This window comes from Vigna umbellata, chromosome 5 (genome assembly GCF_029865625.1).
Source record: "Vigna umbellata cultivar VRB3 chromosome 5, Vumbellata_1.0, whole genome shotgun sequence".
Classification (NCBI taxonomy): domain Eukaryota; kingdom Viridiplantae; phylum Streptophyta; class Magnoliopsida; order Fabales; family Fabaceae; genus Vigna; species Vigna umbellata.
Genome location: NC_142169.1, coordinates 19990654 through 20014898, shown reverse-complemented (window position 1 = coordinate 20014898; position 24245 = coordinate 19990654). Strand labels below are relative to the sequence as shown.

Genomic DNA, 24245 nt, shown 5'->3' with positions numbered 1-24245 from the left:
GTTTTTGTGAAACGAAATGTCAAACCGAGTATGTACTGTCTAATTTTTTGTAGCTTATAAACTTGTATTTTCTCCAAACAATTTTTTTACATGTTTATCTGTGAAACATGGACGAGAATCAAGAGATGGAGAGATTTGGAATGGAGAATGATGATGAAGGTGGTCATTGATAGTGAATTCTAATACAAGATTTGGATTTAATATATAGTTTCATGTATAAATGATGTATTAAATATTAGACTATTTAACCTTTGAAATGAATTCTATTTTGTTAGTTTCAATAAATTTGTTTATTTAAAGCTATATTTATTATAAATGGATTGATGAGATGATAATACAGGAATATTATTATAATTTCATTGGATGGTCAAATTTAATAATCAATCTTTTAAAAAAAAAACATTTACTATAACGTACTAAGCAATGTATGATATGGTAAGTTGATCACATATTATAACGTACAATAATATATACGTAATAATATATAACATATTATAACGTACAAAATCTTCTACGTTATAATATCTTTCACCTATTATAACGTACTTCAGAAATTACGTTTGAACACGTTATAAAATACGCAGACTTACTATATTGCCCAGAACTATATTCCCTGTAACTACGATATAAAAGATCATTTTTGTACGCTATAAAAAATCATTTTTCCACTAGTGTACAATTGTTGAATAATGAATTATGTACAAGAATCTTAAATAAAAGCATACTAAAACAAATGATGTTCTTTAGGAGTTTTTACATACTTCAAATTCTTAACATGCGGAGAGTAACCACAAAACAAAAATGAAACAAATCATATACTAATTGTACATGTATATACTCTGTGGTTAACTATTTAAATATAGTTAAAAAAAATAACAAAAAATTAAACAAAAATTACAAAAAATAATATTACTTTAAACGTTTGAAAAAGTTTGAAGATCACCCTAAATAAAACTACTGACCAAAATAATGACAATAGAAATCTTTTAATAAATAATGATAGGAGATCATTATTATTTATAATTATCAATATTTTATTGTCACGTCGGACAAATGGATTTATATTTCTCAAAACCTAAGTGAAGATTTTCTCTCTCTACTGTAGTCTCTTCAATTTTTCATCACCAGCCACACAAGGGCCACTTTCACATGCTCCACCGTCGACAACGTTGTACACCGCCAACTTCGTACACACTAGGGCACCCACATATCATTTAAAATTATTATTTAGTATCTTTGTTTATTATGCATATTGATATAATATTTATAATTATCATTTACCAATATTATTTTATATATTATATCAACATAACGTTGTTGTTATTTAACTAATTTGAAAATTTATTCCAATTTTTATATTAGAAAAAGTTGATTGAAGGAAAAAAATAAGTAATCATTATCTTTTTAATATCTTTTTAAATTAAGTGAGTCGGTTTGTTTAATTTACGGGGAGTTAGGTTAAACTTATTTTGTTTTTAAAATTATTATTAAATAAATTGAATTAAATTAACTCATTTTAAAAGAATGAGTCAAAAATATCACATAACATTTATTGCGTGTGTCACATTTTATTTTCATCGACAAATCAATTTTAACTGATGACTTATTCAAACCACATGTTTTTATTGCAATGTTATTACGGTCAATCCAAAAAAGAGAGGCTATATTAACTTATTTTTAGAAAAAAAAATGAGACCACACTAATAATCCTAATATAACAAGACAAAATTAAAAAATATCATTCAACCAAGTTAAAATAAATATTTTACAATTTTAAAATTGGTGAAAATGATAGATATAAACAAGGTTAAAAATCTTGAGAAACGTTAGCATTGATGAAAAATCTCAAAACAAATTATTGTTAATTAAACCATAAATGTTAAAAATATGAATAATTATTCTAGAAAGAGATTCGAAGGTGGTTAAATTGAAGTGGAGAATTCGTATTCTGAGTGGACGTAGAGTTTGGAGAAGCAGCTCCGAATCTCGACCTTTTCCTTTCCTTTCTGGGTATTCATTTGCTTTTGCATGTGTTCGTCACCGTTTTATTCAATCAATCTTTCTCTCTCTCACTCTCTCTCTTGCCAAAAGTAAAAGATCCGTCCTTTTTTCTTTTCCTTTGTGAACGTGCATTGGGTGGTTTTATCATGAATTTACTGTACCCTGAACTCGTGATGCATTCTGAATATTCGATTTTTACACTTGATTCACTCCTATAAAGGTTACTTTTCGTAACATATCTGACACCAAATCAACTCATCAAGTGACAGCAAGTACATTGAAATATTTCAATTGTATAAACTCCCTAATGTTCATTTCGTCCTATGTTTCTTTCTTTTTGGTTGTTACTGTCATGATATAATGTCCTGTTATTATACGAACAACAGAAATACTAGGAAACACCTTTTTTAGGGAAATCTCAAATTTTGGTGGTCCTGGATCAGATTTAACGAGTCTCTCTTGATTTTATAGTTTTCAATAATTTTTAACCTGTAATAAAGCGTGTATTTGAGAGTGTGTTGCTAACACTCTTTGGTTAACAAACTATGCTTCTTCTGCAACATTCTGAATCTTTTATCGTTTTGTAGTGTTAGCAATAGTGTTGATGATGTGAGAAAAATCTGTCACTGATTCTTTGTTACTTTATTTAAGGTTTGCAGGTATCAGTTGCTCCTTTGATCCAATGGAAGTGTTTGACAACTTCATCCTCTCTGTGTGGTGTCATAGCAATCAGCATTGCTTGCAATCGATCAAAGAGCAGCTGAGCAGTGCTAGGGAGTCAGCATCGTTCCTTCTGGGTTTAATCAGTGTCATTGTTTGGGTTGTTGCTGAGATACCTCAAATAATCACAAACTATAGAACAAAGTCTACTGAGGGTCTCTCTCTCACTTTCTTGGTCACATGGATAATTGGGTACTTGGCTTTTCACTAAATTTTCCTAAGGGCTACTCGCATTTTTGTTATCTAATTCAACCTATTCATTTTCCTGTTTATTTGTTTGTTCTGCTGGTCTATTTGAATGCCTGGCATATACTGGTTACAATTCATTCAACCTTGTAGTATTCTGATACAATACTAGTTCTAATTCTAAGTCAACTATTCTGATACAATATATTTTCCACTACAGAGATGTATTCAACCTCCTTGGATGCCTGCTGGAACCTGCAACTGTGAGTGTCTCTATTTTCTTGTGTCTTAAAAAGCTTTATGTTGCTTGTATTTTTGGAGTCATCTTTAAAGTTTGCCATTACTTTCTCCCATTTGCAACATTAATATATGTAAAAATCACATACTATTGAACGGGAAAAGCAAAATACATGGGTTGGATAAGACATTAGCCAACTAAATCATTTTGTTCTCAAATAATTAATTTTCAAAAGAGAATTATTTTCATTTTTCTCACTTAGTACGCTCTAGTTGGGAAGGTCCCTATGCTCTATGAGAAGATACTTTCAACAATTCAGATTTAATAAAATTTTTATTATAAGTTTATTTATTCGTTCTGTTTCTGTAGTTACAAAAAAAATTCCTTTTAGTTCTTGTACTTAAAGAAAACCCCTTCACATAATTTTTAATCCTATTCGATCTTCGTTATAAGAGAGACTAAAAGAGATTGCAAACGGTATGTGTAAGGACTAAAAAATGTTTGTTTTTAAGCATAGAAACTAAAATGGGAAATTTTTGTATTTATAACCTTGGAAATCGAACCTTTTATTATACGACATTTTAAATTTAATCCCATGTTATAAATGGGTTTGCTATCCTCATGTTCTGGTTTTTGAGAACAGAGTGTAATGCATGCTCTTTAGTTCATTGGGAGCATCATGAGCATTTGTTTTCCTATTTTCTGAATATTTTTCCTGTTGAACTTGTTATGGATCATATGGATAATCAGTAAGAGTATACAGAGTAATTCTTGATTTCTTATTTATGCAGCTTCTTACTCAATTATACATGGCAGTGGTGAGGACTCTAGCCCAAGATTGAGGGGTTTCAGTACCTACGAAATCATCTTTTCATCTGACCTTTCTGGTCAGCCAGTTGATGTGACATTTTCCTGATGTGTTAAAATGCAGCTCTATACCATTATAACTCTTGCTCTTGGTTTACAAACCATTTACTATGGACATATATATCCTCAACTAAAATACAGGAGACAGCTCAAGGTACAAGTCCCTATACTTTATTTTGCCAATTATCATTGCCTTTTCAAAATCAGAATCCTTATATCTCACTCCTCATTCAACTAGAGTCTGATACTCTAGACAAGTTTATATACTTTATCATTTTTGTTTTGTATTGTATTTTAGCATTCTAAACATGAGCAGGTTGAGACATTCACAAAAACTGGACAAGGGGAAAAGGCTGCCGATGCTGAACAGAGTATTAAATTTGAAAATTCAAATAGAAATGCCAGTCCGACTTCTCCTATTCCTCTTCCAGCATTTCCTCAAAGAATTGGTACCGGAAGGGAATTATTCTACCGGTAATTAATCTTTCTCAGAAAAATCTATTAAAAAATGCACAATACTCTATTTCATAGTCAACTTCAATCTCCTGATGTGTTCACTTTAAAGAAACATATTGGATTCCCTTAATCTTGGGCTGTCAATTTCAATGCTAGACATTTTATCTAAGATTTCTTAGTTTGAAATTCAAATATCTGGTTCCAACATGTTGTTAACCACTATGAGCTCTATATTTCTTTTGATTGAATGATTTATTATCTTTTCTTTTAAAAAAATTCCTGAACAAAATGCTGAAGATTCATTGATATTTGTCTTCTTTCTCTTTGGCTTGGTCCCTATGCATGGTTTCTTTTTGTGTTAATGTGAAGTGAATAAGCACAGATTTCCCACAATGAGTTCTAGTTGGCTTTTCTTTCCCAAGCAAAGAAATTTATAATCTGTAATTAAGTGTACTCTTTATTTTGAATTCATAGGTCAGCAAGATATTTGTCTAAGAGTCACACTCCAACAGCGGGATCCATCTTAGCACAGAGAATGGGATCTACTACTTCTTTAGATTCTATACAAGAGGGCTTGCTTGGTTCAACCATTGCAACACAATCTGCACCAGCTTCAAGGATGAAGAGTACTCTTTGTTTGGTAAACATTCTAATTCTACTACTATTCTTTTACATAACTACAAGAGTGCCATAATTGAAATCTAAATCAATCTTGTCTTTGTTCAGGTTTCAACATTAACTTTTCTTGGTGCTATCAACCTGCTTCAACCATTGAGTACAAATATTAACCATATGGGCTCAAACCCACGACAACAATTTGTAATTCATGTTGGGCGAAAGCTTTTTCAGGTTAATGCAAATCGCAACTTTGATTACCATATTAGAAATTAATCGTCCTGTTTTGATATCCTGCTAACTGCTTGTAATATAGTTTGTGTATTATGAATAGCCTGAACAAGAAATGAAATTTAATTTTTTTTATTTGTGATTTGAAACTTTTTGGTTATTGCTAACCAATGTTAGGTGATTGCTGCATATTAGTTGCTTATGAGTGAGGAAGAATGACAATATTTCTCTAAATGACTAAAAATTCACTTTAAGTAGTTCTTAAGGTGTAATCCGTTTCAAACTTTTATGCATGCTAAAAGGAAGAAAAAAAAAGATGAAATTTACTTTTTCCTATTTCTCATCAGTTCATTGAGCAATTGCAGGTTGGCGATGACCAGTTACTAAAAACTGATGTTTCTGGAAGCAGTAGCATTGGAACCTTCCTTGGTTGGGCAATGACATTTGTATATTTGGGTGGAAGACTGCCTCAAATTTGTCTAAATGTAAGTTATATAATTGTATTCCTTAGCTTAGGTAGGAATTCAGCGGATAAAATTTGTGTTACCTGAGATAAGATTTTTTTGTTTAACTGCTACGGGACAGTAGTCATTCATCCTATCACTTGTGAGTATGCTTGTGGATGGTAAACTTGGAAAAAGTATGTTATAAAGAATAATTGATGAATACAGAATATTTCACATATGAATATTATAGACAGGTATGACATAAATTATTCCTTTGGTATTTTCCATGACAAACTGCTATGTAATATATAGAAAATTTCAAAATTATCTACACTTTAAGAAGGATTGATTTGTCTTGTTAATCGGATTATTTATATTGATACATAACTCATTGATTTTGCAGATCAGAAGGGGTCATGTTGAGGTTAGGCACTAACTATTAAAGCTGTGGTCCTTTATGCACTTTGTCTTGTTTATCATTTAGCACCTGAAAACTTTGGGAGGAAATATGGAAGATAAGACTCCTCCCTTCACCAAATCACTCTTATGAGAGTCTTAAAACAAATTAATTTCTAGTTACATGAAGCAGTGTCAGTAGGATTTTATAGTTGCTTCTTACTATTTGCAGGGTCTCAATCCTTTGATGTTCATGTTTGCTGTACTTGGAAATTCCACTTATGTAGCCAGGTATCCTGCTAGTTTATATTATCTTCTCTACTTAAAATTTCAGGATCAAAGTGACCTTTGCCAACTGAAAGTATCGAGGGTACGAAATTATCAAAATGTATTTAATGAACATTTGGTTTGTCTTTTGATGCCAGTATACTTGTGATCAGCTTGGATTGGTCAAAAATCAAACCAAATTTGCCATGGCTAGTAGATGCTGGAGGGTGTGTCCTTCTCGATTTCCTTGTATCCATTTTTTGTTAATTTATCTTTTCCAGATTATTCTTGCTAGAGAGAAGTGGGTTCCAGGTGAGAAAGTTATATATGTAGGGCAACAAAGATAACCTTAGAGCTTAGCTCATTAACTTTAAAGTTAATACATTGATTATCCAAGGTCCCTTAATCCAAACACGCAAGAGTTAAGGATCATTTAAATTGGAATATACATATACTTATTATATTCTAATATTTAGTTTCAAAAACAATAGAGTTAAATATAAGGTCACATGTGTACATGAGATTCCTTTTGAGCCATGCAGAGTTTTCTGGCAGAAGAAATTTGTCTACCTTAATATCTGCTTTAGATTTTAATGCAGTTTATATATTTCCGCTATTGGACCTCCCAAGACCTGTAGGGTAATTGCAAAATTGTGTACTGAGGAAGAAACAAGGATTTCCAGGTCTCTCTCTCCCTCTCTTGTGTGTATGTGAGCAAGCATGTATGTGTGCCATTTGGAATATGTTTGTGCACACCATGTATTTGTATTTCAAACATCTATCTTTCTGTCTGTCTATCTTTATCTATCTACCTACCTACCTTTTCAATCATTTTATTTAGGAAGTGCAGTGATATTCTTTCATAAATCTAACATAGATGTTCATTGCAGTCTGGCAATCTCCACCAAGTTGTACTAGAATTATGAGCATAAAACTGAATTGGGGAATGGTGACTATTGTCAGCTGGTTAATTGTTACAATCATTGGCGTGATGACCATAGAAGGAAAAAGGAAGTGATTCTGTTTATTTGAACTGCCAGCAATTTTGTATGAGGTTGATGCTTCCGGTTTAGATTCCTTTTCAACTTTGATGTTTTTGGTTCCTGAGATTTTCTGCCAGACATTCTTAGAACCAGTTCAATTTTACTTGAGGCGTTTTGTAAAGACATTTTGCACACACTTTGAGTTTCCTATCAATCTTCAATTCCATCAGAACTTTATGTTTTGTTTACCTAAGTCAATAAATAACCAATGAAGTTATGAAACATGCTTTTATTATTTTATCTAAATGTTCTTTATTATATAGTCAGTATTAATGGTCAATTAGACTTGCTCTGAATCACTATTATATTCTGTTCCAGTCTTCTCAAGCTTTCAAATTAAACAGTTATTTGGTAGTTTTATGATTTTTTAGTTTAAAGCTTAAACTTTAAGTTGAGGGTTTTGTTAACCAGTACTCTAAACTGTTCAAGTTATTTAATTATTAGATTCGCTTAGTTAAATGCTTTTAATTACTTCAACAATCATGTGTTAAATGACTTACATTCTTGACATGATAAGTACTTTTTTTCTATAAAAAATCTGTCACTTTGTTTCCTTAATTAACAGACATTAGTCAACCCTTGCCTTTGAACAAAATTTGGGTATAATATTATACGACTTGTTCACGATGTTCAATAATTATCGAGGTGAAATTTGAATGTTAAGCGAAAATAATAAGATTACTTAATGAATTACACCTAAATTTTTCCCTTAGCCTTGAAATAAAACTTTTGGACAGTGTATGTTTTCCAAGATGTACATGTTAAAAGAAACATCTCTTTAGAGTTTTCTGAAAGCATATTCCACAACTTTATACTGAATCTAAAATTAAATTGAATTTAATATTTCCTAAACATTTTTATTGCATAAGTACTTCTGAATTATTTAAGATAAAATTTTGAAAACACTCAGTAGTGTATTGCAGTTTAAATATGATATTTTTAGGTGTTTGCAAAATCAAAGACCTGGTATAGGAAGAGGGGTTACATAAATGCACAAATTTTGAAATAATTGCACAGGTTTTTGCATATTGTGACTGCTATTTTCAGTTCAGGATACTATTCTATGATAACTGCACGAGAGAATTCTTCCTTCCAACAGAAGGACAGAAAAATATTGGATGTGGTTTGATCTATGGACAGTGTCTTGAAAAGATGTTCACTTGTATTCATAGGCTACAAGATGTTCCATGGTAGCCTTAAGCTTAGGAAGCTTTACCCTTGGGGCTTCAGAGGAACCATTAGAGCCTTGAGGACAGAACACAATGTACACTGATGCATCGCTACGAAGTTCTAGATCATACACACGCTTCCCTGAAGCATATTCCCCCAGAAGTTGGTAAGATCTTTCTGATCGATCCATTGTAACACATACATCCTCACTACCTGCTCAATTTAAATTTCAAGGGAAAACACAAGCTGAAATTTCTTCAGAAACAACTTAAAGGTATGTTTGGACATGTTTCTTTACAAGGACTTTTTCTATATATAAAATGAACTTTTCTGTAAGTTAAAATAAGTTTGTGTATAAGCTAATTTGCACAAGTTTTCATCAAACATTTCTAAACTTTTGTTTTGTAACTTGTATATTAGCTAAGTTTAGTTTATAGATAAATTTATGTAATTTTTTCTTCTAATATTTTTCTCCAATGGAAAAATTTGTCCAAAAAAACCCAGATTGCATGGATTTCCAAGGTTAAGAGCACTCACATGCAGCTAACTCTATTTGAGTCTGATAGATAAAATCTAGAACTGCTGAAATATCTTTCTCAAACTTATGGAATGGTCCATTTGAGAATTCCATCTTTCTCAATTTACATAGTCCTTCCCCCAACTCCATCATTGCTCCCCTGTGGTTCTATTAAACCAAAGAACTATCTTTTTTAAGACAATGTAACTCATGATCAAGCAAAACCGTAATATCAATAAAAAAATATTAGATAGCTCAAGTAGTTAACAATTATCTAATTGAGGGGTTGATCATTAAGTTGGGTCAAGATCTTAATCATTATAGAACGTAACTATCATTTCAAATAAAATGAAAATCCTTAATTATTGGAGTTTATTGGAGTGTCTTCATAGATACCCTTCCCTGTCATTTAAAGGAGAAAAATCAAATACTTTTGTGAAGGATAAAATGTCTGTCAAAATTTTGCAAGTCAATTTTGACGCCTATAGCATGATCTGATAAAACTTTTTCTAAATCATGTATAGTTTATACCAGAAGCCATATAGTATTGTTGGCATGGAGAATAATTTGTTTATTTAGGAGGTAAATGGAGGATTTACAATAAGAAGCAATGATACTACAACATGAAGCTAATTTGAAAGTCTTGTGAGAAGAACATGAATTCAAATAATAAAGGCGATTTTGAGGTCCTTAATAGAAGAACCACATAATGTTAATCTTATAACCTTATCAACAGAAGGACACACTCTTCACAATAAATATTTCATACATAAAAGTATGTGCTAGTAGATGACATTTGGGTCGTAATAAGTTACTTAAAAGAGCTCAACCAAACAAACTAGGTCGTGTTCCTTTACAAAGTGTTCCAGTGCTTTTGTAGAGTTTATGGAACTAGATACTTTGAAGGACAATACCTTAATAATTTCTTTACAAAAATTCCACCCATAATTTCAAAAAGATGTCATGCAAAAAGTGTCTATACCCAATATTTGTAATGAAAAAGATATAAAGTTAATACTAGCAAAATAATCTAACAGATTTTTTAGAGGAATAATCCAAATATGAATGTGTGTGTGTGTGTGTGTGTGTATATATATATATTTAAAAGTTATGGGTATGAATGAAAACCTGGTTGAAGAGGTGGTAGAAACCGACCGCACATTGCAGTATTCCATGAATGAGTGTGCTGGTGGGCTCTTCTGCATTGTTCCAAAGGGATTCAAGATAGTCATGACATTTGTAGTACTCTCCTCCATTGAAGAGAGCCACAGCTTCATCAAAGGTGTGGTTTTCATCATCATCTTCATCTTCTTCTTCTTCAATGAAATACCTGTAAGAAAAAGCCAAGAGCTTGGAATTGCAGCTTCTGTGGCTCAGGTGCTGCTTTGAATGAGTCAGTGGTTTGAAAGATGATGCAAGAGTGATGGAGCTGTGAAAGGAAGATGGAAGATAACGTTGGGATGAGATATGGAGAAGAGTTATGAGAGAAGAAGAAGGAAGAAGAGCCATGGATGATGAATGGCAAAGAAAGGTTTCTCTTGTTTAGCCATATTTTCTTTCACTTTTTTCTGTGGTGATGGTGGAAGCTCATGTCGTGGCAACTAAGAATTCTTCCACTCTTTTAAGATTTATGAATATGATTTTGTGGTACTGTACTTTATTGTTGCCTAGATTTTTTGTTTTGGACGGTTGATAAGATATAATTTTTTTCAACAATGATATTTTCGTTTGTTTTTAGAAACTTTAGTTTATATTGACCTTTTAAAGAGAAAATAAATTGTTTATTTTCCGTTAGTAAAATATATATAAAGAGTAGATATTAAAAACAATAATAAATTATCATTTCACAACTATTGTTAAAACGCGAATTGATTTAATGATTTTTTATGGAAAAAGTTAAGTAACTTTTCTTAATTTTTATATGTTGAAAACTTTAAGTGACTTTTCTCCAAAAAATAACAGAAACCGTTCCTGTTAAAATCTTGCTAATGAAACTTTTTATTCTATACAATGAATGTATGCAAAATTTAGAAAAAATATGCACTCCATAAAATATACGATTAACATTTATTATTTAAAAAGCTTAAATAAGTAAAACATGTGGTTTTTAATCTTTCTAGAGTTAAAAATTATTTCTCTTAATTCCAAGTATTATATAACACTACGTACTTATACGTTAAATAATAAAAAAGTAAATAGTTCTTCCACAAATATAATAGATTAAATTGTATTCATGCTCCAAAAATAAACAATGTCATTAGTTATTTATGTTTTTTTTAAACTATAATATAAATTTTAACTATTTTTTTCTCTAAATTTATTTTTGAAATTTATGTTTGATTTTACTTAAAAGTTTCGTATTACTTGAAAAGTAATATAAAGATATTTATTTTAATTTGTTGAAAGATATATTTTAATACAATCTTACAAAGAAATTATTAAATATAAAATTAATACAGTAATTATATATTTGTTAAAGCCTTCTACCCCGGTAAGTATATCGCATCTTCATCGAGTTGGAGTTGAGCCACACTAGTCCAAATATCATTATCCAAAATAATGTCTACTCCCTTAATTCTTGTAGAGTATACTCTATTTCTAACTTTTAGACTAAAATAAAACAATCTAATCAAATCAGGATAAAACTTATCTTGCATTTCCAGTACAGACTGAATACCCTGATGGAAGAGAAGAGGTGGGAACTGGAATCCATAGAAGTGAAACTAGTTATACTAGTTCGGATCACACAAATCATATGTCCAGTTGTTAATTTCAACCAAGAATTAACGCTTCACTATCACAAACCAACAAACTGTTACAATAAAAAAGAAAATAAAACAGTTTAAGGTTAGAACACCTCTATTGTTACCCTAAGAGATGAAACTCAGTTCCCCTGAAACCTACAAGGGATAAACACCTCCTCCAAATGTTTAACGAAGGATGAACACCTCATTTGAATCTTCACAAAGGATGATAAACTTTTAATTCAGCAACAACAATACTCAATCACACTCCCAATGAAAGTTCTCGCTTTATGCCAACACCAAGTTCTCATAGCCACAGCACAAGGGTTACACAAACCCTAGAACACTTATCATAGTACACAACAAATAAGAATTTCGAAATCAATGTATTTCATATTTTGTATCTTAGAATGAGAGTCTCAATCTAATTTATAGAGATTTCACTCAAGGATACCTCCAAAAATTCGTTATCAGCTATTTAGCATGTAATAATCGATTATCCACTTATGATAATCGATTATGCATCAATGAATGCACAACGGTCAAAAAATTGCTTAAAAATCTCATAATTGCTCGTAATAATCGATTATGGCAAGTCATAATTGATTACTGATAATCGATTATCATTAGTTAGTAATCGATTATCTTGAAAACGTATTTTAACACAACCTAAGGCAAACAATACATAGAATCAAAGATAAACTACGCCTTATACATTAATATACTGAATTACAAAAACTTTAACATAAAAGACGAGTCTTCATGAAAATCTTCATGAAGATCTTCCTGTAATAAGAGCACTTGAGAATTGACTTTAAGATACATAAAAACTTCATTTCTTCAGCTTTGTGCTAACAATTGTGACTTGTTAGAATATTTTTTTAAACCATTATTATTAATTTTCAATATTATGGTTAGAGTTTTCTTAACCAATGTCATGGTATTTTCTTGTGAATGTGATTTAAATATTTTTCAATTAATGTCAATCATGATTATTGCTTTTATGTATTTGTGGTGATTTTTTTACTATCAACAAAGATGTCAGGATAGGCTTGGGTGGGATCTAGGTTAAGTTAGGTTGACTTAGGACCATGTTCAGTTTGTCGGCCTAGGCTTAAGTTGACTAGGTCTAAGTAAAGTCAAGTTGGGTCCAGAAAAAGTCAAGTTCAGTTAGGTCCATGTGAAGCCAAGTTGGGTTGGGTCTAGGTCAAGTTGGGTTGGTCGAGTTAAGCCAAGATAGGTTGGATAAAGGTCAAACCATGCTTAGTCAGGTTTGGGTCATATCAAGTTAGGTTAAATTCGTGTCTGTTGAATTAAGTCAGGCCTACATAAGGCCAAGTGAAGTCAAAGCAAGTCGAGATGGGACAGGCTCAAGCCCATGTCAAGTTATGTCAAGGAAAACAAATTGGTTAGGTTGGTGTAGCCAGGCCAAGTCAAACTAAACCAAGATCAAGTCAGTTAAAGTACAAATCATGCTAGGTTGTTAGGTCAAGCCTAAGTCAAATTTGGTCGAGCCAGGCCAAAGCAAGTTAGATTGGACCCAACCCAAATCAATATGGGTTGGGCCTAAGTTCGGTTTAATTAGGTTAAGTCTTACCTAGGTCAAGATGAGATTGTGTTAGGTTGAGCCTAAGTTAGTTTTGGTCTAGCCTAAACAAACCCATGTTAAGTTGGCATGAGCTAAGGTCTGATTGAGTTGGTTTGAGTCAAGGTCATATCGAGTTGGTTTGGACTTTGGTCAAGCCAAATAGTGTCGGACTCATGTCAAGTTTGATCCAAGTTAAGAAATGTTCAATCTGGTTGAACTCAAGTCATGCAAGATCATTTTAGGTATAGTCAAATTCAAGTTATATTGTGTCGAATTGAACCTCAACCTTTCAATTAAGATACTAATAATAAAAGTCAGGGTTAAATATGTTTTTGGTTCCAAAACTATCATGTGATTTTAGTTTTAGTTCTTCTGTCAAACTTTGATCTATTTTCCCTCTTCTTTTAGAAAGTCCAATATTTAGTCCTTTATGACTGATATCATTAGTTTTTTTTTACGTGACTAACAGTGTCATATCATCAAAACAAATATATACTTAATTAATTCACGTGGTGATAACTTGCAATACCTCAAGGTCAAAGATGAAACCTTTATCAACCAAAACCTTAGTTTCTTCGATGTCTAATATAGTCACATCAAACTTAAAAAGGAATTGATTCGTTTCATGCGTCCCTCTGACCGCTTTCACTACTTTTTCCAAGAAGAGCAACGAATTTTCTCCGAGAACAAAGCCTTCAGTGTCTCCAAATTATGTAAATTGTTAATGATGTCCAAGAACAAACTTATTAGTGCTGATAACTTGCTTGACGTGAAAAGGAAGTTCGGGTTCCCTAACCTATTTTTGGTTGATTGGAACTCCGAGTTTGTAAAATCTATTATTGAGAAAAGGGCCGAGGAAGAGAGTGAGCGATTAAGGATTAAGGTTATGCCTAATTTCAAAGTGGAGCTATTGCTAAGGTTTGTGTTAAAGAAGGAGACGAGAGAGTCAGTTAGGGATGAATGGGTGTGGGAAAAAGCTAGACCAATGGCAACTTGATACATCATACTTTCACATTGTTGTAGCTTGAATATCTATTGGTTTCTTTCTTAAATTATTGCTTGAATATCTATTGGTTTCTTAGTTTAAGGGGCATCACTATTGAATTTTTCTTGCAATTTGGGAGGACCTGAAAGATAAATTAATTCACTATATGCATTACTCCATGTCATAAGCCATTTCCTTGTCTCTGGAATTGTTAAAGGAGAAATAATTGCTATACTAATTAATTAAATTATTACTGGTAAAATTGACCAAAATATTGTGCTTCTCCAATGTTAATGGACCCTGGAAAAGTTGTCTTCCATAATTCATATGTAAATATGTTACTACTTTGTTCCTGTCATTGGGGTCATTTAAATTCTTTGGCATAATTTATAGATTTGATATGTGTATATACTTTCTGTGAGTTTTGCAACACATTTCTTTTAACTCAAATGATCAGGTACAATGTGTTGATCATTGCAAAACCTCACGAGATTTTTTCTGTGGTTTGGTAGGTACTTGGAGACATTTTAGAGTCTTTAGCTGGAGCAATTCTTGTTGATTCAGGGATAAGGAGGTTGTGTGGCAAAGCATCAAGCTATTTTGGAACCCCTTATAACACTTGAAACATTGAAACTCCATCCAATCAGAGAGTTTTATGAAGTTTGTCAGAAAAGAAACTATAGAATTATACAAGATGTGGTGTCTGGTAAAGGGGATCAGACCAATTACAGAGTGAATGTAGAAGCTGATGAGGTTAGTCTCCAGTATGAGTATATTGGTGCTTCACTTAAGGACACGACAAAGAAGATTGTTTGCAAGGAACTTTGGAATTCCCTGAAGGAAGGATATCATTTGGGTAAATAAGTTTGAAAAATTATTTGATAATGTATATGCACACGGGTTAACCAATCATTGTAGGTTATAAAAAGACAGACTAAAATTTCTTGGTTTTATGCAAGTCTTGTAATATTAATCTAACAATTTGATTCAAAATGAGTATTGTAGAATACAAGTTATAACATTTGGTAAATGAAAATTTTCACTAGTGTAAATAATTGGGTTATAATGTTTCAGTTATAAACACATCACTATCCTCATTAAAAGTTCATTTCTCACAATTTAGTAAAATGTGTACTAAATATATGATATGATTCTAAATTTTGTTTTTTAGATGATTTGACTAAGTTTAAGAAAATTTCATCCTTCAAATATAGGTAGTTCACATGTTATCAGTTCTTCTACAATTTTGTAACAAGATAGTAAGAACTATGATTTAATTTAAGTACGTAATTTGTCTTTATATTTTATTCTAATTTGTAGTAGAGAGTGTTACGTGTCAAATTTGAGTTATTTTAAAATTCTTTTGATTTTGATACGTATCATTTTTTAAATAGAAGATGATTTAAACTTTAAGAAATAAACCTAAATTTTGACATGTTACACTTTTAAAAGTCATTAACGCTAATTTAAGATAAGAAAACTTAGAAAAATAAAAATTTAATTAAATTTTCTTTTAAAAAATAAAAACTTGATTAAGTAAAAAAAAACGAATTAAATCGTAAATATTATTAACTCTGAATCAAATGGATAACTCTAATTCCGATAGCATCTGTGAAACTGTTCAAGCACGAAATGAAATGAGCTGTGAATAGGAAACAATCACCAAGAAATGAGCTTATTTCCTTAATGCATTCTGGTCTGGTTGACATAATAAAATATCTGACTCCACTCCATAAAATAGACAGCCCACAGAACCTTCACAGAGCTAAGCTAAATGTTGATATCTTTAGTTTTGATGCATCAAATATAGTCCTTAACTTTAATTAATATCACAAAACAGTTCTTTATTTAGAATCATCTATAATTTGTGTAAAATCTGGTTACTACAGCCACCAGCATCAGACAGAGCAAGAGTTAATTGGGAAATATAACTATCATGCACGAGACAGGAATATGTACATTTGAACATGAAGAAATTATCAAGTTTGGTTTCCTTGTTGGGGGTTGATGAATATCAATTAATGGAACCTCATAATTATAGCTACTTTAGAAGCCGTTAACTGTAACATCAGTAGGAAATTCTAACAGATGAGTAGAGTCTAGACAGAAAATTATTTTTGCTAACCAACCATTAAAAAGACATGACATTAGAAAAGAGCTTTAGCTTTTGCTCATATATATATATATATATATATATATCTACATTTTTTTTTCTTTTTCTTCTTTCTTTCTCCATCTCTTTCTTCCTTTTCTTTTATGATGTAAAACTATTATACTTTCTCTAACTAACCATTAAAAGGATATGACGTATCATACAAGAGTTCTGGCCTTTGCAAACGCATATGCTTTATACACTAGAGAAACTTTTTCATGCAGTAGATCTATATTGAAATTAAATTCCCTGAGTAGACTTGGCCAATATTTATTTCCACAAGTAGACAGACGTTTTTACTGTGATGAGAATTCGTTTTGCAGTAATCGAAATCCCTGCCATCTTATTTATTTCAACTGTGTTAACAATTTTTTCTATCAATATTTTCACAATACATTGTGTCACTGTTTTATAAACAAATCAATCACAATATGTGGTAAAAAAGTTGTCAAAAAAAATTATTAAAAAAATATTTTTCTATTTATTACTCCCTCTCTTTCTTTTTTTAATCATGTTACCTATTGCCTCCTTCTCCCATTCCTGTTTCTTTATGAAGTATAATTCTCCATCATAAAAAGGCTGTTGGGGATGGAACAAAACACATCCGCAAAGATCAATACGATAGAATAATATTTAACAATTGCAATATTACATACAAACGGCACACTATATCCACCTATTATACATACATTAGGCATTGAAGTTAAAAAATTAACAGATTTTGAAATAAAGAGTCTCCTCAGAAAATCTTACACCCTCGCCTAACAGGATTACCAAGAAGAAAGAAAAAAGCAGAATAAAAGAAAGAACAGTAACATAACAAGAAATTAATAGTGCTTTATCTGGCGTCAAGTGTAAAAGACAGCAACCCTTCTTACTAAAGGAACAGTAATATCACCCACCAATATCAACCAGGCGAATTTTTTTTAAAGTAAAAGATATTGATAACGAGCTAAAGAATTGTTAGAGTAAATTATATTATCTGATAGAAAGATGTGACCAAAATCTTGTTCCTAAGGCAAAATGAGGACCACCACCTGCTCAAGAGCCATGCATAAATTGTGTAAAGGCGGGCAACAAAGCAGTCCATGTTACCTAGAAGGTTAATGGTGACCCACCATGCTCTGTTTCCAAAATCATCCACCTATTATAATTGATTGGGTAAACCCATAAAGACAGTTCTTTATGGTCTCCCAAGTGTTCAGACATACCTTCATCTCTAAATGTCAAATGCAATGGACCCTCACTCATTCACGTTGCTACCTGGCTGATGTTTGATGTCAGATAGGACGTGGTTATTTGCCTACTTTATTGAATCAGCATTACCAAACTTATCAGGCAGCCACATCAAGAGGAAACTTACTTAGAAAATAAGGAAAAGAATAGGAGAAACAACAGTCACACATCTTGAGTTGGGAAACAATCCATCAAGGCAAAAGTGATTCAAGCAATTTTTATGTCTCTAAAATAGTAAACTTAATTGTCCTGGACTCTGGAGTCTGGAGTCTTATGAGGCTCTTAAGGAGGCATGCAGCATGCACCTAACTTTCTTCTGTCATTCCAAGACAAGTTATAGCAATAATAAAAGAGATCAATAATTAATTCGAAGAGCCTATCATATATCAACGCAAAGTCCTAAAGTAACATTAATTATATTTTGATAAAGCATACTGTATATATATAATAGCTCTACCTACCAATTAGATTTGAGGTGTAGCACCCGATTTGTTGCACATATAAATAACTCTTTGATATGTAGTACAACTAGGAATCCAAGAAGCACTGACAATATCTGCACATCTCTATTTCAAAAGCAGAACGCTCTTAATGAATAAACTGTACCTGATAGAAAACCTTACAGACACGGAGAATCAACCACCTCTTAAAATTAGAGAAAACTTAATTATACTTCAACTTTGGACAAAATATATATAAAAGAAGGGCAGAGGGAAGAAAGAAAAAGAAGTAAGAAGTTACTGGATGTAATGGAGAAAAGTAAAATGAAGAATAACTTGGTCCAAAATGTGGTTAAAATTGTGTTGCATGAAAGTGAGAATAATATAATTTCACTTTTAAAATTGCGTTGCATGAAAGTAAGAATAATATAATTTCACTTTTAAAATTTTGTTGCATGAAAGTAAGAATAATATAATTTCACTTTTAAAATTGTGCAGAAAACATAAATTCTCCTTGTAGTATCCTTTTTTTTACTATGCAATGTGATAGTCCAAACTACAGTTATGTTTAGGATTCACATTAGAAGGCATAGAACTTTTCCTCAATGATTAACTCTGTAGACAGAGATAGCTACTAACAGATGGCCATGATGCATCCAAATGATGAAGTATCACACATAATTGCCCGTTCCATCACTCTATCTCCACAGATATCATAATCTAGTCAGGACATTCCGCTTTTAAAAAATTCACACTTTTGTTGTTTACTCATTATTCATCAAGAAAGCGAGCGAGTCAGATCATAAGTTGGGGGAATTTGTTTCATTACAGAGGCAAGAAAAAAAGAAAAACACAGAAGGGCATACGATGTTTCTAGTTTTTACAGCCTCATAATTAATCGGTGTCAGGACAAGTCAGAACAGAGACCTGAACACATATATATCAGACCAAAGGAATTCCAAATGCAACAGCTCAGTTTTTGAGTCACAAAAAATATATATATAATTTTGATAGTATTGAAAGAGCAACAGTGATGCAGACCGTGAGAGATACAGACGCATCTTTCTCATCCTATCTCAGACCCGATAACAAGGCAACAATAACTACAGGACCTGTTGAAGACGCCATCTCTGAGCTTAGCATATTCGATGCTCACAAATACTTCAACGATGATGGTAGCAGCAACAACACCAATAACATTCAAAAGGTTAACATCAGCAGAGTCTCTCCCATGGAGCGAATTCCAGAGAGAGGTGATGTCATCGCCACAGAAACCACCAGATACTCCTCTGCTTCATCATCTGTGGACGGCTACGCCCACATCAGAAACTACAGAGCACGCTCATTCCACGCAGCAACTCCAACGGCTTCCTCAGAAGCCAGCTGGAACAGCCAAACGGGGCTGCTGTCTCACCCTCCAGGTGCAATCCCTGTCTCAATGCAAAACCCTAAAAGCCTTCGAAACCCCAAACACTCCAAATCCATTTGGCTCCTTAGGAGAAAATGTCCTTGCACGGGGAAAAAATCAGTTCAAATCAAAGAATCAGCTCAAGAATCCAAATCTCAGATATCACAACAAGAAAGAAATTACGAACATCACAACGTTGCTAATCACATCACACCAAATAAGTGGATTCTGAATGAAACACCAGCATCGCTACCGGTACCGGTAACAGCAACAATTGCGGCAGCGAAATCGCAACGGTTTCACAATTCCAACTCTCATAGAGTTACGAGCTCAGTGAGAGTACCGTTCACCGAGGGATTCACTTTCCCCGTGCTAAACCCTAACAATCCAATAACAAAACTAAAAGTCGCAAACAGCGTCGCAGAGGAAGATCCGCCGCGCGACTCGTTAGAGGTGTTCCGGCCCCCAGACGAGCCATCGCCGAAGCCGCTGAACTTCTCGTTCCCAGCTAAGGCACGCGTCGTCGAAGACGACGCCGCGAGCGACGCGAGCTCCGATCTCTTCGAGATCGAGAGCTTCTCGACCGCGACACAGTCAACGTTCCCCGCGGCGTACCGTCGCAACAGCAGAGACTCGTTCGACGAGGTCTCGGGCTCCACTTCAACCACGGCGTTCTTCTTCGGTCGAAGAAGCGTAGACGAGGGCTCCACGACGCCGACTATAACGGAGTGCTACGAGCCGAGCGAGGCGAGCATCGAGTGGAGCGTGACGACGGCGGAGGGACACGACGAGGCGGTTCCGGGCGTGGAGGAGAAATGGAAGCGTAAAGGAGGAAACGGTTTGTTGGTGAGCTGTCGGTGCGAGAAGGCGGTTAGCGTGGGGCCGCAGCCGGTGAAATGTGGATCAGAGGGACAGAGAGGTGCCACGTCACCATCAGCATCACATGTGAACGCTATCGCGAGTGGGGGTAACAGTAGTAAGATTGGGAGTGTAAATAAGCCACCACTTGCCAGGGCTCACCGCAACGCACCTCGCGTGTCGCTTGCTTTCGCGACATAGCCATTTGCGCGCATGCATGCATCTTACGCTTTTCTATTTTTATTTTTCATTTTTTATTTTTTATTTTTCTTCTCCTCGCCTCGCCTGAAGAATCAACAAGACCCCAGAATAACGTAATCACCCGCTTTTCCGTTTTGTCTGTTTCTTCCTCCGTTTTCTAATTATTGTGTCGCCTTTGTCTTTCTGTTCTGTATCCGTTCTTTGAGTGATAGGAATAACAGGATGCATGTAATGGCATGAGATATATTACGTCGTTGTTGTAACAGGAGCCAGCAACGAATCATCATACTCTCCTTCTCTTTGAAATAAATGGCGCTGTTAACTCCACTAATCACATTGCTACAACTACAATTAACCTCCTCATGAGTGATTAACTAATTAAAGAACAATAAATTGTGCTTTCTTTTCTTTTTGCATGCATAACGGTGCAAGTACAAGTACGTAATATGCTTGGTTCTTATATTATTATCGGGTATATATACAAAATCACAATAGTGCCAAACTCATCGGTTAACCCATGTAAGCTTCTTTATGTATTGGCTGACGAGTTGGTAAGTTTACCAAAAACTCATAATTAAAACTGTTTCCGTAATGATAGTCGTACATTAAATTTTTTAAACAAACATATTTAAATTATGCGTTTCGGACACTGATACATTGATAACTCTTTTTTCCCAAACAAGACATGTGGAATTAAATTTAATTTTTTTGTTAAGTTAACTGTTTTTGTTTTAATTTGTTGTTTGCTAAGATAAATATCTCCTTTTATGATTTTCTATTATTCCTTTCACTGTGTTCTCTTTGGTAAGACAATTATTTTCATTTTATTCTTGAGTCGTTGACCCACCGACATTATCTTGATTAATTAGGTTTAGGATTTTGGTCTTGCTCCTTAATAGTCATGGATATGTGTAGGAAACTTGTTTTCTTTTGTGGTGATTAAGTTTGATCTTTTCCCTTACTTGTGTCTCGTCTTTTTGTCTTCTTTGTGTTTGATAAGTTTTTTTATTACCATCACTATATCTCTAACACAACTTTACATTCATAATCCTAACTCTTAAAAAAGAGGTTAATTTCCTCTTTGATTATTTTCCCTCTTTACTCTAGCTTTAATTTCTTTCGGTTCTCGACATAATACTTCTTAACTATATAATAACTGTTCCTCTTTATTTTTATTTATTAATTTTTGTGCAACGTATCATTTATTGTTAATTCACTTTCATGTGCACCTTTTTTTAGATTTTTGTATTTGATAAATGGTGGTGATTTTCTATTTCAGGGTGCAATGTATATAATATAGTTGGTGTTAAAAGTTATTAATTTTCTCGGCACTTCATAATGGTAGGGGAATTTATGACTCCATCATTTAATATCCTATGTGATCATGAACTTGAAGGGTTATATATGTTGTAAGAGTTTTGATAAAACACAAGAGAAAACTTGAAAACAAAAATATTTTCTTAAAAGTATTAGAAGAGAATTATTTTACAAAAGTAAAATATGTTTGAATATAAAAAGAAAATACAAGTAATATAAAATTATATAAAAAAAACATAATAGAAGATTTTAACAAAAATATAAGGAAAACTTCAGAGAAGATGTACCATATGGCCGGACGATTTCGACAAATAAGGAGGAGCGGGTGGCCCGACAATATAAATACTAAATTCCAAGTAAAGCAAATACGAAGGTCATCCAATCATGCATAAGTATGGGTCAGACAAGCAATCTCAACAACAAATACTTCTCAAGGGATGTCAAGTATCAAGGTTGAGATTAGTGTAATAGGTTGAGATTGAGCTATGATTAATGTTCCATTAATCTTAGGCTCATCTAAAAAACTATAAATAAAGGTCAAAGGTAAGAGTACGCATTACCATTTATTGTGAATTTAAGACTTTACTCTGACCCCCGAACTGTTTATTGACTTAAGCATCAGAATACCTTTGATAGATACCCCCGACCAATTTAGAGCACAGACGAAGGATAATTTGGACTAAGGATGGACACAACTACCCGAGTGGTTAAGGAGTGAAAGTTTGAAGGTGTGTTTTGTGGAGTTGAGTGATATAGAAGACCCAATGGTGAAAGGTCTCAACCTTGAGCTTACCCTTCAGTATGTACTATCGACCCTTAAATCGGGACCATTCGCAAATAGCATTTGCCGACGACCCCCAAAAACAATGAAGGAGTTGAGAGAGTGGGCGACAAAGGACATAAGGGTCGAAGAGATGAGAGAGACTCACAAGCTAATGGCTCATGATGTTGTAATCACAATTTTACCAAAACAACTTAAGAATATAAACTAGTTGGCACCGTAAAATCATCATTTCTTTTATTTTGTTTTCAAAACCTTTTTTCATAATTTATCAATTTTCTTATAAAAACATATTTAGATAAAAAAAAACTTAAATACAATTAACATAAAAGAGATGGTGTTACAATTATGCATAAGATAACATATTTTTTTAATGAAAATATTATACATAAAATATTATTTACATTGTAAATATCTGGATGTTATAATTCTCTCCTACTTACTCTCTAGATATTTCATTTTTCCTGGTCTTACGATAATTATCATATAGTTGAAGGTATAAACAATGAGAATAGGGTAACCTCACTAAATTAATTAAACCAAAATAATAAATAGATATGAAGTTATAAACACCTCACTTAATTAAATTTAACAAATCAAAAGAATAAATAAAAATAAGTTTATGAACATTTTACTAAATAAATTAAATAAATAGAATAATAAATATAAATAAAAATGAAAATATGACATTTCACTAAATAAATTAACTAAACAGAATAAAACGATAAATAGAAATTTGAATAAATAAAAAATATTATTAACACCTCACTAAGTAAATTAAATAACTAGATTAATAAATATAAATAAAAGTGAGGTTATAAACACCTCATAAATAAATTAAATAAATCAAATAAATTAAAACAAAATATTTTGATTATAAACACTTCACTAAAAAAATTAAATAAACAAAATAATAAATATAAATAAAAATTTGAATACGGCACATAATTTAAATAAGTAAACATAATGAAATGAAATATATAATAATGATAAATGTCTAGCTTCACAGTGAATAACTTTTCCAAGTAAACTCTGATTCTCAATTGATTAAATAATTTCTCCAAATTATTTTAAAATATTTCTCGATAGAGAGCTTTTCTTTTAAATTAGAAAGAAAATGAAGATGAATGAGAAAGAAAGATGGACGGATGCAACTACTAAAACTCACCCTATTTATTTTTTCCCTTAACATTTTATAGAAAATTTATATTATTATTATTATTTTAATTTTATTTTGTTTCTATACATTCACAAACATATAATACTAAAATCATCATTTACTATTTAAATATTATAATACTTGGGAGAAGTATTGTTCTTGTTCGAAATGCGAAAATTATATTTCTTATTAGATACTTCTAAATGTATATCTTAACGGTCAA

General features: G+C 32.4%; 3 protein-coding genes across 5 annotated transcripts; 2 read left to right on the top strand and 1 right to left on the bottom strand.

Moving 5' to 3' along the window:
* Nucleotides 1-1921: 1921 nt before the first annotated feature.
* On the top strand, nucleotides 1922-7638 carry LOC124844558 (vacuolar lysine transporter YPQ1-like). Of its 3 annotated transcripts, none has more exons than XM_088091661.1 (14): nucleotides 1922-2010; nucleotides 2661-2913; nucleotides 3128-3170; nucleotides 3937-3963; nucleotides 4077-4166; nucleotides 4311-4486; nucleotides 4943-5108; nucleotides 5195-5317; nucleotides 5680-5799; nucleotides 6164-6184; nucleotides 6389-6447; nucleotides 6582-6672; nucleotides 7011-7106; nucleotides 7314-7638. In XM_088091661.1, the coding sequence occupies exons 2-13, from the start codon at nucleotides 2684-2686 to the stop codon at nucleotides 7059-7061; spliced, it is 1197 nt and encodes a 398-aa protein (XP_087947787.1). In that variant the 5' UTR covers nucleotides 1922-2010; nucleotides 2661-2683; the 3' UTR covers nucleotides 7062-7106; nucleotides 7314-7638. The 3 variants fall into 3 exon arrangements, with proteins under 3 accessions (XP_087947787.1, XP_087947788.1, XP_087947786.1); XM_088091662.1 differs by having other exon boundaries at nucleotides 1928-2010; nucleotides 2653-2913; nucleotides 4329-4486; XM_088091660.1 differs by having other exon boundaries at nucleotides 1928-2010; nucleotides 2653-2913.
* Nucleotides 7639-8360: 722 nt separating this feature from the next.
* Nucleotides 8361-10754, bottom strand: LOC124840179 (uncharacterized). The gene is made up of 3 exons (XM_088115087.1): nucleotides 10282-10754; nucleotides 9174-9321; nucleotides 8361-8849 (listed from the first exon to the last, which is right to left on the bottom strand). Exons 1-3 carry the CDS (start codon nucleotides 10660-10662, stop codon nucleotides 8623-8625), a joined length of 756 nt encoding a protein of 251 aa, XP_087971213.1. The 5' UTR covers nucleotides 10663-10754; the 3' UTR covers nucleotides 8361-8622.
* A 7937-nt stretch (nucleotides 10755-18691) lies between these two features.
* Nucleotides 18692-21092, top strand: LOC124829476 (protein PHYTOCHROME KINASE SUBSTRATE 4-like). Its single transcript, XM_088115382.1, has one exon. The coding sequence runs from the start codon at nucleotides 19332-19334 to the stop codon at nucleotides 20763-20765; it is 1434 nt and encodes a 477-aa protein (XP_087971508.1). The 5' UTR covers nucleotides 18692-19331; the 3' UTR covers nucleotides 20766-21092.
* Nucleotides 21093-24245: the final 3153 nt, after the last annotated feature.

Excerpts from the sequence above, each read along its gene's own strand:
- LOC124840179 (XM_088115087.1), bottom strand. The coding sequence starts at position 10,662 with ATGGCTCTTCTTCCTTCTTCTTCTCTCATAACTCTTCTCCATATCTCA. Across the intron at positions 9,322-10,281 it reads TCTACCACCTCTTCAACCAG|AACCACAGGGGAGCAATGAT; the intron begins GTTTTCATTCAT and ends TTGGTTTAATAG. Across the intron at positions 8,850-9,173 it reads TCAAATAGAGTTAGCTGCAT|GTAGTGAGGATGTATGTGTT; the intron begins GTGAGTGCTCTT and ends TAAATTGAGCAG.
- LOC124844558 (XM_088091661.1), top strand. The coding sequence starts at position 2,684 with ATGGAAGTGTTTGACAACTTCATCCTCTCTGTGTGGTGTCATAGCAAT. Across the intron at positions 5,800-6,163 it reads TGCCTCAAATTTGTCTAAAT|ATCAGAAGGGGTCATGTTGA; the intron begins GTAAGTTATATA and ends TTGATTTTGCAG. Across the intron at positions 6,185-6,388 it reads TCAGAAGGGGTCATGTTGAG|GGTCTCAATCCTTTGATGTT; the intron begins GTTAGGCACTAA and ends TACTATTTGCAG.
- LOC124829476 (XM_088115382.1), top strand. The coding sequence starts at position 19,332 with ATGCAGACCGTGAGAGATACAGACGCATCTTTCTCATCCTATCTCAGA.